At 40.3% G+C, this 17,953-nt stretch overlaps 1 protein-coding gene across 10 annotated transcripts in view; it reads left to right on the top strand.

The window, feature by feature from the left end:
• Window positions 1–17,939, top strand: part of camsap3 (calmodulin regulated spectrin-associated protein family, member 3) — a 20,607-nt gene extending 2,668 nt beyond the window's left edge. For 3 of the 10 annotated variants that reach the window (XM_078951669.1, XM_020705221.3, XM_078951672.1), the window contains exons 2-18: window positions 3,189–3,451; window positions 8,278–8,418; window positions 8,622–8,708; window positions 9,304–9,336; window positions 10,029–10,167; window positions 10,242–10,381; window positions 10,468–10,552; window positions 10,652–10,694; window positions 10,826–10,881; window positions 11,073–11,145; window positions 11,241–13,332; window positions 13,422–13,540; window positions 13,989–14,281; window positions 14,383–14,476; window positions 14,904–15,028; window positions 15,121–15,239; window positions 15,721–17,939. In XM_078951669.1, the coding sequence (XP_078807795.1) occupies window positions 3,189–3,451; window positions 8,278–8,418; window positions 8,622–8,708; window positions 9,304–9,336; window positions 10,029–10,167; window positions 10,242–10,381; window positions 10,468–10,552; window positions 10,652–10,694; window positions 10,826–10,881; window positions 11,073–11,145; window positions 11,241–13,332; window positions 13,422–13,540; window positions 13,989–14,281; window positions 14,383–14,476; window positions 14,904–15,028; window positions 15,121–15,239; window positions 15,721–16,020 (4,202 nt within the window). In that variant the 3' untranslated portion in view covers window positions 16,021–17,939. The remainder of the gene's footprint in view (window positions 1–3,188; window positions 3,452–8,277; window positions 8,419–8,621; window positions 8,709–9,303; window positions 9,337–10,028; window positions 10,168–10,241; window positions 10,382–10,467; window positions 10,553–10,651; window positions 10,695–10,825; window positions 10,882–11,072; window positions 11,146–11,240; window positions 13,333–13,421; window positions 13,541–13,988; window positions 14,282–14,382; window positions 14,477–14,903; window positions 15,029–15,120; window positions 15,240–15,720) is intronic. The other 7 variants (XM_078951670.1, XM_020705222.3, XM_078951671.1 and 4 more) reach the window with 5 other exon arrangements.
• Window positions 17,940–17,953: the final 14 nt, after the last annotated feature.

Consider the following 17,953-nt stretch of genomic DNA (forward strand, 5'->3'; position numbering starts at 1 on the left):
TGTAGGTCTTTTTGAAGTTATCAATATTTTGTTCAGTTGTGCGTTATATTAAAAAAAAAAGGCATCTAAAGTCCAATCCAACAATATGTATTTTTTGGAAATAGACATGAAATAAAATGCCCTGCACTGGCATGAATAATATTTCAAGAATTTTATTAAATTTTTTGTTTGATAAGTCACCACAAACAAAAACAAAAAAAACGGTTATTTGAGTTAAAAGATAATTTAGGTAGACCAACATGCTGTCACTTGTACCACAGCTGATGTGGTTCAGGTGGTTCTAGCTGTTTATTTCATTAGAGATTCATTACCTGAGAGCAAGCTGTAATGTTAGCTGCTTTCACTACAGCTTGGTTTCAGAGCAACAAAACAGTACCTGCTTTGTTCCTAAAATAAAAGTGGATTATCATATGTTTTTTATTTATCCCGAGGAGAAAGGCACATTTTCCAAGTAAGAATACAGCTCATGGCAGTATAAAAACAAGTTATTTGGCCTCAGAAAGACTTTGGAACCGTCACGTTTTACGTTTTCTTCTGCCGATGTATTTATTCCATGTTGGGAATCCTTTCGGCTGAACTTCCTGCTGGCATTCTTATCTTGCAGTTGTATTTATATCTGAGCTCTTAAGTTATCTAATGCTTACTAGGGTTTCTGAACCTATTCTCTGTGTTTCTTAGCATTAAAACATGCAGTGAAAGGTCCCTTTTTGTGGAACTTATTGTATTTCTCCAGTCAAATCTAAAAACCAAATGGATAATGTTTTATTCAACCTTGTTTACCAAACCGCCTGTTTTTTTAATCAACATAATTCAGTTTTCTGGGAGCTGTTGTCTGTGATTATCTCTATTGGAAATCTGCAGTAATGTTTGTTACATGACCAACATGCTAGCCAACCAGTCAATTAAATATGACATTGGCCTTGTTATCAAACAGTACAAATCACTATAGATAGCAGCTAAGGCTGCATCAGAAAAAGAATGCTGTCTGATGAATGATCAAAAATGTATTCAGTTTGAGATGAAATTAGTTGATTTGGTTTTAGCTTTGTAAGAAAAGAGAAACTTATGAGAGTTATTTTATAGAGCTTGGAAAGGTGCAGTTGTTTGGGTAAAAGGAATCCAATTTAACTTCAAGGTTTGTTTTTTTAAAGTCCATTCAGTATTGCAGTGTGGGACTAAGCTTGTTAACTTTGCATGGTTGACCTTTGCCTCTTTTTTGCTCAAACCAGTTGATAAACTGTGACCGCGCGACCAACGAAGGTTGCTTCAGTTCACGCCAGCATCTGGTTTTACTCTAAATGCTTTTCTGGAGGCTTTGATGGGAAAATTTTGTGTTATTATGGTTTTGAGCTTCTTCTTTTTTGTGCTTTGGTTATTTATTTAAATTTGAATCATGATCAGTTTGTTTAATTAGGATCATGTGTAATTGTCAACTTAAATTAATGCTCATTCTGCCATCGGTTTGTGACACAAAGTCATCGTTCACTGCAGGAATTATTCATAGGGAAATTCTGACCATATCCATCTCCATCGCTTCACTGAGTGAAACATTTGCATCCTGCTTTGCTTCCTGATAATCCGTTCTTTCTTCTTAAAGAGTGCCAACCTTTTTTTTTTTCCTCTCTCTAACACATGTAGTCTAATAATGATATAGACCTCAAACAAATATTCACTAATGTGTGCGCTGATGTTTCATCTCCCAGTTGAAAATGTTGAAACAAATGAGCTCCTCACGTGTCTGACAAACTACAACAGCCATGAAAAGAGACGCAGAGCGCGGGCGGCAGTGTCTAACAGATGCTGTTTGTTGTGGCGGCTCGTGTTGTTGGATCTATGACAGTGAATGCATAACTAGATGAGTGTAGTGATCCATCTCTGATACAAGCCACCTTGTTTTAATGGAAAAGACACTGAGGGTCCTGCAACAACAGCTGACTGCTGATCTGCTGCTGCTGCTGTTTGACTTTGTTGCTCATCAACTCCCTGCAGCTTTTTATTTGAATGCTGCTAAACCTGTTCCTAAGCAGGAGCATCAAGTTTGCCTCTTTAAGATCGTATTGTTGCCCATATTTACGGAAATCCCAAAGAGAATAACCACCTTTAACTATTTGGTTTAACTGAACCTAATTTAAGATTTGACAGTTGACAGAAATGGGGTTGGGGGATAATCCTGTAGATCTGGAAATGGCATTAAACATGACGTTTTTACTAGAGAAATGATATACAAGACACCTGCAGGTACAAAGATGGGCATTCAGGTAACACTGAATATCATTATTCTGCAACTGAACATAAAAAAAAAGCTGTTTTAGTTTGGATTACTTTTTGAGGAGTGCTCCAGAATATTCAGACTATTGAGCCGGTAGTTTTGATGGCAAACATTCCATTTTTAATTTGAACTGCAGAGGATTTGGTGTCTAGTTTGGATTAGTTTTTGTCTTAAGTCAAGTTCTCTGTAATTATTTTTCCTTTTTTAGAGAAGGGGTTGATGATTGGATGGAGAAGTTATTAATTTTTCACATATTAACTGTAATAAAGCAAAATGAATCTAAATAAATATGTGTATGTTAGGCCTGCACAATATACCGCAAATTTATCGTTATCGCAATATCAAGCTGTGCAATATGCATGTCGCAAAAGACAGCAAATTTGCAATAAATGGTTACCTTAGATGTGGCCAAACAATCTTATGGCAGCTTGAAGTGTTTAATGGATTGAAAGAATCCCTTTCTGCATTTGACCAATCAGGTGGACCCCTTCACGTTGTTAACTAATCGGATGGCGCCCTATTATGTTGTATGTTCGCCTCCTACGTCAAAAAGGGTCATTTGTTGTATAATTTTTAATCTGTTGTAATAGAATGGGAATAATATTTTTGGTTGTTTTGCTAATTGTTTATATACCGCAAATTATATCGTTATCACAATATTAATTACTAATATCGCATATCGCGAGTTTTCTTCATATCGTGTAGCCCTAGTGTATGTGCACTTTAAGGTAAATACACAAATTCAATTGAGGAAATGTTATTTGAGTTTGATCATTTTGACATTTTTAAGTTTAGTGGTTAATGGCTACTAAGCACAGTAAAATGTTTGTCATCTGGACCTCTGAATGTGACAGCCGTGAAGCTGCAGTTCAAACATGTTTTATTGGATTCTAAGCGTGTCTGCATGCTCTCTCTGTAGAAAATGTTCCTGCGGAGCTGCGCGACCCCTTCTACTGTGACCAGTATGAGCAGGAGCACCTGAAACCTCCAGTCACCCGCCTGCTGCAGTCCTCGGAGCTCTACTGCCGCACATACAGCCTTATAGTGGGGGAGACTGCATCTGAGGCCCAACCCAAAGACAACGCGTCTCTGCTGCAGGTCCTCACTCAGAGGGGCATCGTTCCCAAAGACCAGGAGGCAACTGTGACGGCTGCAGACCTGCGGCTCAAACCCATTAAAATGGTAATGCTTAATAAGTACAAACGTTGTGGTTTTAGGTTAGGAAATACACATACTTTGTCAGCAGTACTCGGGTAGTACATTACATTTGTAACTGAAGTATATTTTTCACTTACTGGAGATGCAGCTTCTGTAAAGAACAACGTTCTGTGCCAAACAGCAGCCTGAAGTAGAGGTTCAGGTTGACTTGATATTGGGGTCAGGCTCATACTTTGATGCTCGGGCTTAAAGCACATCAAAAAGACCCCCCCCCCCCCCCCCCCCTAACTCTTTCCCAGCTGATTTCAGTGGAATATTGGTTCCAGCTGTGTGACCTGGGGACGACTTCAGTTTCAGGGTGGGACGAGGATCGAGAGTTGATACACAATAGAAGGGGGACATTGGGACAAAAACTGAACAGTTCTGGTGAAACTTTAGAGGCTGTGTTGAGGGAATACAATGGGCTGACTGGGTAAGTTGACAGAAACGGGTTTGTCCTCTTAGTCTATGATAAAAGATCCATTCAACTATCTTTTTTTTACCCCTCTATGGTGCAGAGTTAAAAAAAAGTAGTTTTTTTTTTGGTTCGATTGTAAGTGTCGATTTACTTTAGGACATGCTTTAAAATTGGGATTTAAAGATCACAGTTCTCTCTTTGCATCACCAATTTGCTTTTACTTAGTTACAAGTATTATCATGCTTTGTCTTGTCTTGAACTTTCCGTTTTTGGTGTAGACGGATTGTTTTTGAAACTTGAAGGACTTTTTTTTTATCAGGAATAGTGTTGTTTGGGGAACATTGCAGTTCTTAGTATACTAATATTATGAGAAGCTAGAATATCTTTAAACACAACACAAAGTATTGTAAATAATAAACACTAGCATTTCAACTGCATCCTGGAACAGTTTAATTTTTTTTTTATCTGCTTCTGTTCATTTTTTGTAGCTAATTTACTAAATGTTTTGAATTAAAGTATTTAGCTAAAATAAGTTATTTACAGGCTTACAGTAAATTTAAAGTTACATAGTTACAATATAAATAAAGGAGGTAAGGATCTATACTTGCATAGCATTCTTTTAGTTTTTATGTTCATAAAGTCTGGATTTAGACATTTAATGAGGATAAAACAGATGTTCCTATGTATTATTTACTTTTTTATTTGTCTTAATCACACATACACCAGTTCACTTTAGGCTGAGGAGACTATCAGTAGAACAAAACAAAACCAGCAATCAAACTGAACAAAATGTTGTGAAAAATTTAACATTAAGCCTAAAAGATCCAACAGTTCTAGCTGTTATAATAGCTGTAGTTTTGCCATCATGCCTGCAGTAGTGTCTGAAAAAAATCCCAAGTACTTATGATGTTTGATGTTTATGTAGAAACATATTTGCTCTGGGTTGATGTGTTCAGTTCAGACAAGGTTATAGATCTGCTTCAAATGCCAATCAAACACTTGTTTGCAAGGGTAAAATCATTGCTGCATTTGTATAGTCTCTTATTTGGTGTATGAGCCTTTCAGCCACTGGCTTCTCTCAGAACCTTTATGCCTCTGATTGGCACTGCAGCTAGTGTGGAAAAGAAAGTGGGTCATTCTGCAACATTACAAGGATGGAGCATCAATGTGGGTCTTGGCCAAAAAAGAGCTTTGCAGCAGCAGAAATCTGCTGCTGGTGTCATGTTAAAGTTCAGATACATTTTTAATATTTCAGTGAGTGTACTAATGTTGTTGTTTTTTTTATTTCTGACCAGTGAATATAGATTCCAAGATTGTTTACCTTTCTGTGCATATTTGCTGTACGACCATCACCCTCCTAGTATCTTTGTTTTTGTGTGCTGATCCCTGTGAAATGAACCAATCATACTGGGTTTAGCCTAACCCACAAAAATGCTGGTACTAGTTTGGCATCGTTAGTTATTAATATCCTGGAGCATCAATTACCTTTTTACTCCATGACAGCGGTAATATCACATCCTTTATGTGTTTAGTTTCCCTGCAGATATTTTAAAAGATGGATGTTATTTATTTTTTTCGAACACAAGTTGTGGTCATTTTCTTCTAGTAGTAGTGATGTGTCTGTTTCCCTCTTCATGTGTTGTCCCAGCCCCCAACAGTCCTTAGATTGAGGATAAAGATCTTGGAAGATTAGAGTTAATCTGCCATACAGACTGAGCATCATCATCATTCATGATTGGTTGGCATGTCAGAGATGACCAGTGACTCATCCTATGGCTAACATATTTCATGTAGCATCTTAACACGTGTCCTAAATAACCTACAGGAAGTGGCTGTGATTGTTAGTCAGCTTGTTTTGCAATGACCCCCCCCCCTCCTTTATTTGTGTGTGTAAAGAGAGCTAAATAATGACAAAGTCAATCATGAAGTCACGGTGTATCTAACCTCCTTCCTGGTACCCTGTTGGGTACCTGTTGGGTACCAGGAAGCTGATGTGCTGGTAGCTTTCTGGTCAAGTGAACATCACTTATGGGAGATGATCAGAAACGATCACAATCATCTCAGGCAATCCCTTCTGTTTTTCTGGATGTAATTTACCGCATGAACTACATTTCAAACTTGTTGCCCATGTAAAGCGGCTCTCAAACGGTTTTGCTTGCTTCAGCAGTTCATACAGTACATGTCGGTGTTCATATGACATCTTTTCTCAAATCCCTTGTTGGGCCCCAGGCCTGCTTGATCCCCCCCCTGCTTGTCTCCCCATCAGCAGGCACCAGCCGTGGTGGGGGGATGGGGTTAAATCATATTTCAGACATAATCAGATTTTTTTATTCCACTGACCATAATCTCACTCATTTTGCACCAAGATGCCTTTGCTTTTTTTTGTGTGCTCAGGTCGCTGATGCGGTCACACGAGCAGCGTGAGGTCATTAAAACGTCATGTTGAAGGAGACTTTTCGTTTCTCCTCCTCTATCAGACCCTTCTGAAAAGTGCTGGATGTTTTGCAGCAGAGCAGGGCTAAGCCAGGAGGAGCACAGATCAGCGCTGCAGTTGGGCTTGTGCTGAGATGCATTGTGGGTCATTTGGTTGGTTGTTATGGTGATCTGGCAGGCTCAGGGCTGTGTGTTTGAGCGCCTCCCCTCTGTACTCTCATTAGGAAGCCTTGTGATTTAGCTTAGCGAGCTCTCCTGGGTCTGCAATGGGAAGTCCACAGGCAACCGCCTCTCTTCTCCCTTTCACTCTGCACTTCTTGTCTTAAATTACCTCTAAATAATTACGGTCTAACGTGACTGCAGAGAAACACTTTTCTTAACTCATTTTGCTATTATTGCTTTATTTGTCCAACCTTTTCAGTAATTGCAGGAAAAAATATGTGAAGAAAGTAATGGAGATAAATTAGATTTATTAAATTTTTTCCAGGCTCATTTAAGTCAAATATAGGGACGACAATGTTAAACTCTACCTGTTGGTTCGTTTCGTGAAGTAAAAGGGTTGTGAACTATATACACTGTACACACAAGGTCTTTTTAGTTTCTCATTCTTAAAAGTTCTGACTGTTGTTTTGGCAACAATATTTGACGGGCCGTCCAGCCAAAGCCACATTGCTCACAGTTTATAACCACAATACATCCATAGAGTTTTCCCCAATACTATCCAACAATCCAGTACTGACAGACTTGTCCCAACTGCCCCAGCGAGCGCCGGGTCTGCCAAGGTCAGCACTTTATGTCAGGGTTGAGTAGGCAGACATTTCGCCAGGGTTCAAACACTTCTAGATTCCCGTCCTCCTCCTCAGATGTGAGGTCAAAAGTGAGAATATGAGGTTGGAATGAAATTGTCTGGCTTTTAAGGTGGAAGTTTGAAGTAGTTAAAGCTCTGATTTGCACAGATTAAGCTCTGTGTTGTGTACTTGAGATTTGCTAAGTGGCGAGGAATGTGTGCCTTCCCTCTCTGTTGCAGAGAGTAGATTATTAAAACAAGGTGCTTGCTGCTGTTTATCAGGAGAACTAAATCTCTCACCAACATTGGGGAAAATACAGAATGACACAAATACAGTAGTCTAGTGAAGCTATAATATGACTTTGTTTTAAATAAGAGCAAAGGTGTCTCTGCCATCCACAAAAAGGATAGTTTTAAAATGTTTGGAAACATAGAAACTACCTGTGGTTTCAGCCTCATGGGTTTACGTGTACAAGGATTTAAAAGATAACAGAGTTAAGGTGCTCACTTTAACTGATCTGATAATGACTCTTCATTTAATTAACTCTGCCCATTAGAACAGGCTCAGTAATGGAAAAGGAAAAGGTTATTAAAACAGACACCGTCCATAATGTCAATAGTCATTGTGTGCATAACTAAACCATAGTCAGTCACAAGCCTTTGGGTTGTTTTGGAACATGTTGATCATGGATAGTTGGTTTAGCGATCTATTTACAGTCTCTCTATTATCTAGCAGTCTTTAAAGCATGAGTCAGACAAACAAAGAGAAAGTAAGTGGTTGAAGAGAAGGAAAGCAAAGGGGGACGAAGGTTAAGGAATGACATTCCTGGGACATTTACGTTTATCATATTACTGGATTGCAGAGCATTTAATGATTTAATGAGTGTACTAACGTAGGTCCAAAGTTCATCCACTTTTATGGATGTGTGTGTGTGTTCGCTTGCTAGGAACTGTTGGTAAAATCTGCTTTTGCCTAAAACATGACTCTGGTGACCTCTAGAGGGGAGCTGATAAATGATGACAGTGTTACATCAGAGTGAGTCTGCTCAGTGCTCTGTTAGCTTAGCATTGATAAAAGCCCAACTTTTGTGTTTCAACCATAGTTGGCTGATGTTGTCTGGACGTTTTGGCACTAATTTTTGTTCTTTTTCTTCTTCTTTCTGATTGGTGTAGAGTGCTCATCTGGCACTGATGGATGCTGTGATGGCCGCTGCGGCCATGGAGACTGTTGCCACGGTGAAGAAATGTGGTTCTGCCAACCTCCTGAGTGGAGCTGTCAGGTGGGAGGAAGCTCTGCTTCGATGGGTTAATGAGGTAATTATACATTTCATTAATACATCATGGCATATGTCTTGTCCAAAAGTATTTATTATTATTTACTACTGTCTGTTAACTTCTTTAAACCCAATAAATCCACGGTAGCTCATAAAAATGTGTCTAACCTTGTGATTATGCTGTGATTGGGAAAAGATTCATTGGTCTAAATTATTTTTTTTGTTACTCCACTTTGCCTTTAGCTGAACAAGAAGTTGAGGGAACTTCATGAGGTATCACCAAATGACTCTTCTCAAGCAGTGACGGAGCCCGAACCTGTTGAGCCCTCTGTGAGTGTTGAAATCATTTATTCCTTTGTTTATTACACAATCCGTGGATCCAACCTCACCCGATGATCTCCTGTGAGTGATTCACCAAGTTTTCTTTTTCCTCAAATGGGGTGTGTATGGATGAAAATCTCCAGAAGAAAAACCCAGCCGGGTGTGACCATCACAAAACTGCCATTCTTTTTTGTGTTTTAGTTGAGCTTTTGCAAAGCTGACATTTAGCACAACCTAGTTTGTGTTTTGTGGTGGGAGGGTCCCCAATAAAGCATCTTACTTGCAGGTCTAATTTATTTATTGGAAAGGAGAATTCTGTCTTCTAAACAAAAGTCACAAATCTGTATAAATGTTTTTTGTGAGCCTAGCAATATAGAAAGGAGGGGAAAAATCATCAGAAGACAATAACATTGAGTTTTAGTGAGCGTTACTGGTTTGCTGCACTGCTGACACATTTCAAAAAGGTAGTACATGTCACGTCAACAAATGTCTGTCTCTCCTGTTTGTCTTGTTCCTCCACTGTAGATTTAATACTTTACCTCTCCCTGTGCTCCATTTCTCTCCTGTTTTCCATTTTGTGTTATGGCCTCCTTTTCTCTGACAGTGTCCTACACGCTGGTACTGGAAACTTGTTCCTGTAAGTTCCTTCCTTACCTCTGCCTTCCTTTCCTATCCCTCCATCTCTGCAATGTACACATCACATTTCCCAGCAAATACCAGGTCTGTTTTTTTTCTTTCATATGCTGTTGTGACACTGCACCATTAATCACGTGTTGGTGTGCATTCGAATTACACCTAACATTAACAGAGGGTGTTGCAAAACGGCAAATAAAAGCTTTGTTTGTGGAAGCATGGGTGGTGCATGAAACTGGTTGCATTCAAGCAGGACTTGTGTAATGATATGCACAACTGGTTCCTCTGGTGTGTGTCGAAGTTGCGTGTTTGTGTAAGAGTTACCAGGCAGAGAGCGACCTTTAGTCAGTTTTTCTGCACTGGCAGTGGTTTGACTATTTTTATTCTGCATTTATACTTCAAAGTCCTCCATCTGTTTGCTTCTCTCTGCCTTCTGAAACTCTTGCGTGACTCATATGGATTGAAGAAGAAGTTCTCATCTTTCAAGTTGTTTCAGTCCTTTTTTATTTATATATATATATATATATATTTTTTTGCCATCAAATCATCCTTGGACCATTACTTACTCATTACCTTTTCTCATGTTAACATTCGGATGGAATCAACCCAAGATCCTGCATTTGGAAAAAGCTTAACATTTATGATCTGTAACTACACAAATAAAAAGCTTTTCTTTTTTTTATCCTTATTTTGCAGCTTCGCTATAGGAAAGACAAAATTCAGGCCAAACTAAAACCAACTTTTCCAGTTGTGAGTGAAGTTAAAGATCTGTCCACTGGCTGTGCTCTTGCTGCTGTCATACATTACTATTGTCCTGGACTGCTGAGACTTGAAGGTACCAGCACTGCACCACCAACACAGCCTCTCAGTTTGGCTTTTTTCAGTCATTTAAACACTTTTCTCCCCCAGATGTTTGCATGAAGGACTCCATGTCTCCAGCAGACAGTTTGTTCAACTTGCAATTCATCCGCGATTTTTGTGACAGCTGTTTGAAGGGCTGCTGTCACTTAGCACTTGAAGACATGTTATACACACCAGCACAACTCCAGGTACCACCATGATTTCAGTCATTAATCAACTCAGTAGTGTATTTTTAACAATCCTAAATTGATCTTAATTATGTCAAATGTTTCAGATCAACATGCTGAGTTTCTTGTCAGAATTGCTTGGATGGTTTGAACTACAAAAGCCAGATTTTGTTCAGCCAGTTGACACATTAGGTATTGTTCATTTTTTTTGTTGTCCTTTCTAAGTTGTGTTCAAACATTGGCGCTTATTTCATGTTTCATAGTCAAAATGGGTCCAATTTTCTTTGTCAGATGGATCCAGGCCTGTAACCCCCAGTAGCGTAAGCAGTGGCAGGTATGCTGTCCTTTTTCATTTTTCGATTTCTGATTCCTTTTTTTTAATTTTAGCTCTAAACATAAAAATGGAGTACAGTCTTAATTCAAACATTTTCTTTAAACCTTGTTGCCTGTTTCTGCACTTAACAGTTCCTCCCCCTCCGTCTTTAAGAAGCCTTTCCTCCCAATTTCAGCTCCTGCGCCGGGTAAGATTAAGACTGTTAGCTGTAACTTTATTTTTGTCTTTACCCTATGTCCTTGTGTCTTTATTTTATTGTGGTGGTGTTTTCATTGCTATTTAAAACATTTGTCTATCATGTGTTGTTTTGTGGTGCTTTGTGCTTGCGTGTGGTCTGCATGCCTTTACATGTCTGTGTGTGTGTCCTGTTGTACATAGGATCTTTGACTCAGTCTACCTCAATGTCTCATATAGAAGGAGTTGGAAAGACATGGAGCAAGAAATCCCTCGGGTAGGACCCTGCAAAAAAAAGGAACAAAATAAAACAAAATCTTTGTACATGATTCTCCAATTTAATTTGAATTTTTTTTTTTTTTTTTTTCTCAGCCGTCCCTTGTCTGGAGTGTCCTTTAGCATTCCCTTCGGTCTGGACAGTGATGTGGACATTGTGATGGGCAACCCTGTAATAACCCGCTCTGTTAGCTCAGATCAACTCAATCCAACAGGCCAAAACAGTACTAGGGTGCCATACGTTCCTCCTGAAGAGCTCAGCCATTTGCTTAATAAACCTACTGGTCCCAATGGGCCACATCGAGCATCATGGGCCACCCACGCTCCTAGTATTCCAAAGCTGGCAGAAGAGAATGGTTTTGCAGCGAATGAAACAGGAGAGCTTCCTACCATAGAAGAGGCTCTCCAGATTATTCACAATGAAACCAAGTTGGAGCCTCGACTACACCCTGATGGTGCTCCTGATGGATTCTACCTCCACTCTCCAGATGACCCTGCTAGTTCTAGGTATGCCAGCAACTCAGAACCTCTCAGCTCTTCTGCTCCATCGCGCTCAGGTATGATGCACCGACCCGCAAGAGAATCCAGGGAGCCTCGCCGCAAAAGAAATACCTCTGAATGTTCACGGGATGATGACTCTGTTTTGAGAGATGGCAGTGTGGATTCCGATGCTTCAGAAGACCTGCCAAAAGCTCAGTCCACGCCAAACACACCTGCTTATGTCAACTCTGCCAGAGGCCCTGGGAAAGAAGCGACTGATAGTGGTGTGAAGATGACCAGCTTTGCAGAGCGGAAAAAGAAACAGAACATTGACTCTCCTAAAGCTAGTGACCCATCCCCCCCTCAGACGACTACACGGGCGCAGAAGTCTGAAGAAAGCCCAAGCAAAAGCCCTCAGCTAAATAATGATGTGTCAGAGTTGGGGGTTCGGCTTGAGGAGAAGCGCAAAGCTATAGAAGCTCAGAAGAAACGCATTGAAGCTATTTTTGCAAAACATCGACAACGAATAGGGAAGAGTGCTTTTTTGCAGCTGAAAAAGGAGCAGAATGAGGAAGACGATGAAGCGAATTCTGAAGATGGCCGCGCTAACACCTCTGCAGATGATCTCTCCCGCTTGACTTTAGAGGAAAGGTTGGCTAGAATGGAGGAAGAAGAGCACAAAGAGCAAGACGAACAGTGCCCCCCTTTGGATTATGATGGTAGTGTTAAAGGAGGACATGCTCACAGTAAAAATGTCAGTCAGACCAAAGAAAAGACAGAACCAGGAGAGAAGAGCTCTGCAGCACCCGGTGAGAAAATGGCAGCTCCTCTAGGAGACTACAACAACGCCGTGTCCAAGCTGACGGCAGCTCTTACCTCCTTGCAAAGTGACATGCAGCGGCTGACGGAGCAGCAGAATCAGCTCATTAAGAAAACTCCAACTTCCAGCAACAAGTCCTGGGTTATTCCAGCTAGTCCTAAAACATCCACGCCAGCTCCACCCATGCGTTTGTCGCGTGAATCCACCCGAGGTTTAAACTCAACCTCCTCTTCTCCGTCTCGGAACGTCACAAATCACATCACTCCGCCCAAATCCCCGCATGTTCATCGCAGAGCCCAGTCTGTACCTCCTAAAAGTCCCAAACAGAGTCGTCAATTCGACATCAAGGTTCCAACCCTCTCAAGGGTCCTCACGCCTCCTCAAAATGTGGACCGCATCCCCCATCTTCGTCGAGCACATCCCTTAAAGTCCCAGATCCAGACGTCATCCTCTTTTTCAATAGGTGACTCTGAAAGTCTTGATGATCTGCGTTCTTCTGGACCCACCCCTTTACCTCCACCTTCCGTGACTCCCATACCAACTCCAAGTCCTCACGCTGCTGTGGATGATGCTCTCTCAGAGGCGGGCTCCAATGATGCCCAAAGTATTTTTAGCATGGACCTTGATGCTGGACCTTTGCATAGTCCTCTGAAAAGAGAAGGGCTGACGAGTGCAGGCTGCAGCTCTGGAGCCCCATCAGAGTGCTCCTTTGAGAGCGATGCTCCAGCAGGGATGTCCAACGGTAAACGCAGCAGCTTGATAGAGATCCCACTGTCTGCCCTGAGAGGAGAAGGTGAGGACGACGACCAAGTGCCTGATCCCTTCTCTGATAACATGAGTGACCAAACTGAGCCAGAATCTAAAGCAGGACTTGGTTTCTTTTTTAAGGTTTGCAAATATTTGTAATAGCATTATTTTCAGGCATGTTTCCAAACACAGGTTGAAACTGATGTAAGTGTCTGAATCCTGATTTGTAGGATGACAGAGATCGGTCAGAGGATGAAATGGCCCAGCGAAAAGCAGCTTTGTTAGAGAAACAACAGAGACGGGCAGAAGAGTTGAAGAAGCGTAAACTTGAGCAAGAAAAAGAATCAAAGTGAGATTTTTTATTCCCAATTCATGTCTTCAAAATCTATTTACCTTTCAGCCTGACCACAGCTAATGCTTTTTGTTATCGGATGCATTACTATATTCTGTATACAAATGGAAAAAAGGTAAACTCTAAAATCTGTGTACTGCAATTCTTTAAAATCATTGTTGCAATTAAACATAATGGATTTTTATCTTTTAGATTTACAAAGACAATACAGTACTGTTCCCTGTAAAAGTGTAAAAATTAGATGTAAAAAAACATTTTAAATTTAAATTAAAAATAAATCCCTATCGTCAAATAATTTTAGAAGATACAAGTTGGAATCCACATGATGTTTGCTATTAGGGCTCATCTTTAACTTGAATCGTACAATTTTTCCCTTTCTTCACTGTTAATTGACAATTTGAAAAAGTGAAACTGTTTTTAACAAAGCACTACTTTGCTCTTTTAGCAAGCCTCAGTGGATGCTTATTGAAGGCTGGGGTAATAAGGGTGAAGACAAATCCAAGAGCTCAGGCAGCCCTCCAGCATTCAGCACCCCGTCATCAGAGGGGACCCCCCAACGCAGAGGAGACTTCACCAGGCAGGAGTACGAACGGCGGCACCAACTGAAGCTTATGGAGGATTTAGGCAAGGTGCTGAAACCCAAACCCACCACAGTCCGTGATGTCAAGAAGCAGACACGCAGGACCGTGTCCAGAGATGACTCTGTCCTGTCCAACAGCCCTGCCAGGGGCTTCATTGGTAAACCCTCATCATGAGTCTCCAGGTTACTCTTTTGTTTAAAATGTTTTAAAAAATGTTTAACCTCATTTTTGTTCTGTCCCCTTATGTCCTTAATGTAGGCGCAAAGCTCAACAAAGTGTACTCCCACTCATCAATGAATTTGTCCTCAATGGCCAATGACTCTGGAAACATGACTTTCAGGAAATCTCCAAGGTAAAGTGCACAGTAGTGATGAGGGAGTTCTAATGAATGTTCTAAATTGTTTAAAGATACTTTTCTGTTCCATCCAAAGCAAGAAAGGAAAAGATATTTTGAACTTTCACTCTTTTGCACATTTATTTTTATTAATAAAAAATTTATTGGTTTTGTGTTCTACACCGGGATATATTTAAAAAATCAATTTAATAAATGCTTAGAATCATATTTTAAAGAAATGTTGAAAAGCAACCCAATCAAAATGTACAAGCAATTAAAGTAAAATCAAGGGTTTCTCTTACATTTTTTTCTAGTGTTTCTAGTTTCTCAGTAGCATCAGTGCTGCAAATGGAAAAAGTATGAGGATCTGTCACCGAATGCTAATACTTGTTTTCAGTGCTATCAGGAACAAAATAACTCACTTTAATTTTGTCTCATCGCTTAGCCGTTCACACTCTCCCGCCCGGTCACGGCTGAGGTCCCCTGGGCGCATGAGTGCTCAAAACGGGGATAAGGACTGGGAAAATGGTTCTACCATTTCATCCCCTGCTTCCATCCCAGAATATACAGGTGAATGCAATGCTCAAGACTGATAGATTAGCAAAACCTGTTTCTTTTCAAATGATTTTTATTAAACCCTCTGAGAATGCTTTATCTTGCAGGACCAAAGCTGTACAAGGAGCCTAGCTTTAAATCAAACAAGTTCATCATTCATAACGCCATCACTCGCTGCTGCCTGGCAGGAAAAGTCAATGAACCACAGAAAAACAAGATTGTAGAGGTAAGCCGTCATCTTTGATGTTTTACCGTTTTAACAAGGTCTTTTTCACTAAAATCCTTGAACACTCGAGGTGTACATTGATGTCAGCCTCTTTTGTAGTCCGGGCAAAACTTTCCCAAAAGGATGTGGAGAAAAAGTGAAATAAAGAAGGGACAGAATGAGGGAAAACTCAAAAAAGTGTTTGTGAAAGGTATCCACAAAGTACACTAGAAAAGTTATGTGAAGCTTAAAACTGACAACATATTTAGATAATTAGAATGTAAAAACACACAAACTTGACAAGCACAAAAATGCACACACGTCCAACTATACCTTCAATCATACTCACATCTATGCAGACAGAAATCTAAAACTATACAGACAGACACACAACCATATATTTTCCCATTTTGAGCACATCTGCTCAGTGAGTGTGATATTACTGAATGTAGAAAAAGCCTGATTGTTGGTCAACTTGTCTTTATTCGTTTTTCTTTTTTAGGACATGGAGACGAGCACAGCCAATCACTTCCTCATCCTCTTCAGAGATTCCAGCTGCCAGTTCAGAGCGGTTTACACAATGAATCCTGAAACCGAGGAGATGGTTCGACTCACTGGCATCGGCCCCCGACTCATCACACTCGACATGGTAGAGTCCATTTACAAGTACAGCTCAGACCGCAAGCAGTTCACGGTCATCCCGTCCAAAACCATGTCAATGAGTGTTGATGCCTTCACCATCCCTGGACACTTCTGGCAAAAGCGCCCAGGAACTCCCAAAAAACTAAGCACCCCAAAATAAAGACTTACCCGAGGTGGGTTGGGATGTAACTATTCAGGGACTCGAAGCCCACAGGACTCTCATTTTCCTTCAGTTTGGCCAGTACGTCACTTCAGTTTGTTCAGCTGTGGCCAGAACGGCTGATCGGGTTTTTGGCCAGTAATCAGCTTGGATGCCAAAAACACTCCAGTCAGTCATGCATACAAAGAAAACAGCCTCTTACGAAAGCATCGTCCGCTCCGATTGTAAAAAACGTAACATGACTGATTCCATTCTGGAAAAATACTACATTTTCCCTTTCCTCCTTGCCTTACTCTGCCGTGGCAAATAACTTAGACTCTTGGGTAAGAGATGGGAACGGCCACACTGCCTTTGCCCGCACAGTGTTTTTAGGACCCCTCCCAGTTCTGCTTGCTTTTTTTTCTGCTGCCTTTTCTTCCTCTAGGGCTCACTTTCTCCAGTCTGCTGATACTTGATGGCTCTCGGTTCGGATTGGAGATCTCAGTTCAAAATAAATGGCAGATAACACTGCTTTAGTGAATGTAAGGCATGAAATAACTTATTCAGGGGTGATAGCACCAGAAAATACCATAACGGATGGTTGTTTTTCAGGCTGAGCTTGTCGTGGCTTCTCTGTTTGCTGGTGGACACAGGGACACTGCCTGTGCCCCCCTGTAACTCGTGCACTCTTCTCCACTTCAACTCTCCTGCAGCTGTAGACAACTGGATGTGTTTTTATACTATTTTGAAAAAAACAAAACAATTTTTGTTGGACAAACTGAGACTTTGAGATCAGAAAAAGAAGAATGAAAGAAGAACTAAACTCCATGTGACCCTTTTTTGTTTTTACGCAACTTTCTCACTGAAAGGTTAAAGAAGAATCCTGAAAATGGGACGAAGGGCTCTCGGGTTTATGACTACATGGATGAAGCTCGTGTGTTAAAACTTATAAGCAATGCTGGTTTAATACTTTGAATGCTGATGACCTTTTTTTGGACAATGATTTGTAAAAAGTAAGTTGACCTCTGTGACAAATAAGCTAGCCTGCTGCTTAGTCAAATGTGTGTTTGAGATGAGTGGATGGGAATCAGTAGAGAATGTCAAACGATGGAAACCGCTGGCACTGTTTGCTTGTGCGTGATTCCATTCTTGAAGTCACTGAGAGTCTGTTTCCTAATATATTATTCCCTGTTTGTGCATATAAACAGTAGGTTTCTTAATGAAGGATCTTTCTGGACTGTAACAGCCCTCATCTACCCCTCAGTCTCTAGAGACTCCTTCATGTATAACTGAGGGAATCATGGAAAATGCCAAACGATCAGTGAAAGAAAACTGACCACATAGCTGCTTGTAATGGAGATATTGCCAGAAATGTGGGAGAAGATTATCTTCTTCTCTCCTGTTTTAGCCCTTTAGCACTATGACGGCTGCTGAAATGCAGTTATTTTTCAAAATCACTGACTGCCTCCAGGAAATGACGTTTAAAGTCTATTCAGAGACGGAACTGGAAAAATGTGGTTGAATGAATGATTAAACGCGTTTAGGAAGGAGTGTGTATAGAATCAATGTTTGTATTTATGTGCTAGTTAAGTCTTAGTATAAGATAGTTCAAATTATGTTTTGATTTGGTGCAATTTTCCCGTTGGAGTCCCCAGGTGACTATCGGGTATATTTATTTGCTTTTGAATTAGATTTCTTATTTGTTGTTTAGTTTCAGAATCTGTTTTTGCCTTCTTTTCTTTTATTTGTTCCATTTTTTTTTTCATTTTTCCTGAGGTTAAGAGTCAATGATGAATTTTCTCCAACCTGTCTTATTAGTCTTGTTTTTTTTTCCTTTTGTTGTCTAATCTGTACCAGCACACATTGTATGTTCATTTCATAAATTGACTTTCCTTGAAAACTGGACCAGAAAAAATAAAGTCTTTTTTTTTAATCATCTACTTTCGTTTCTTTT

This window comes from Oryzias latipes, chromosome 8, assembly GCF_053564925.1.
Source record: "Oryzias latipes strain Hd-rR chromosome 8, Olatipes_Hd-rR_3.1".
In the NCBI taxonomy this organism is placed as follows: domain Eukaryota; kingdom Metazoa; phylum Chordata; class Actinopteri; order Beloniformes; family Adrianichthyidae; genus Oryzias; species Oryzias latipes.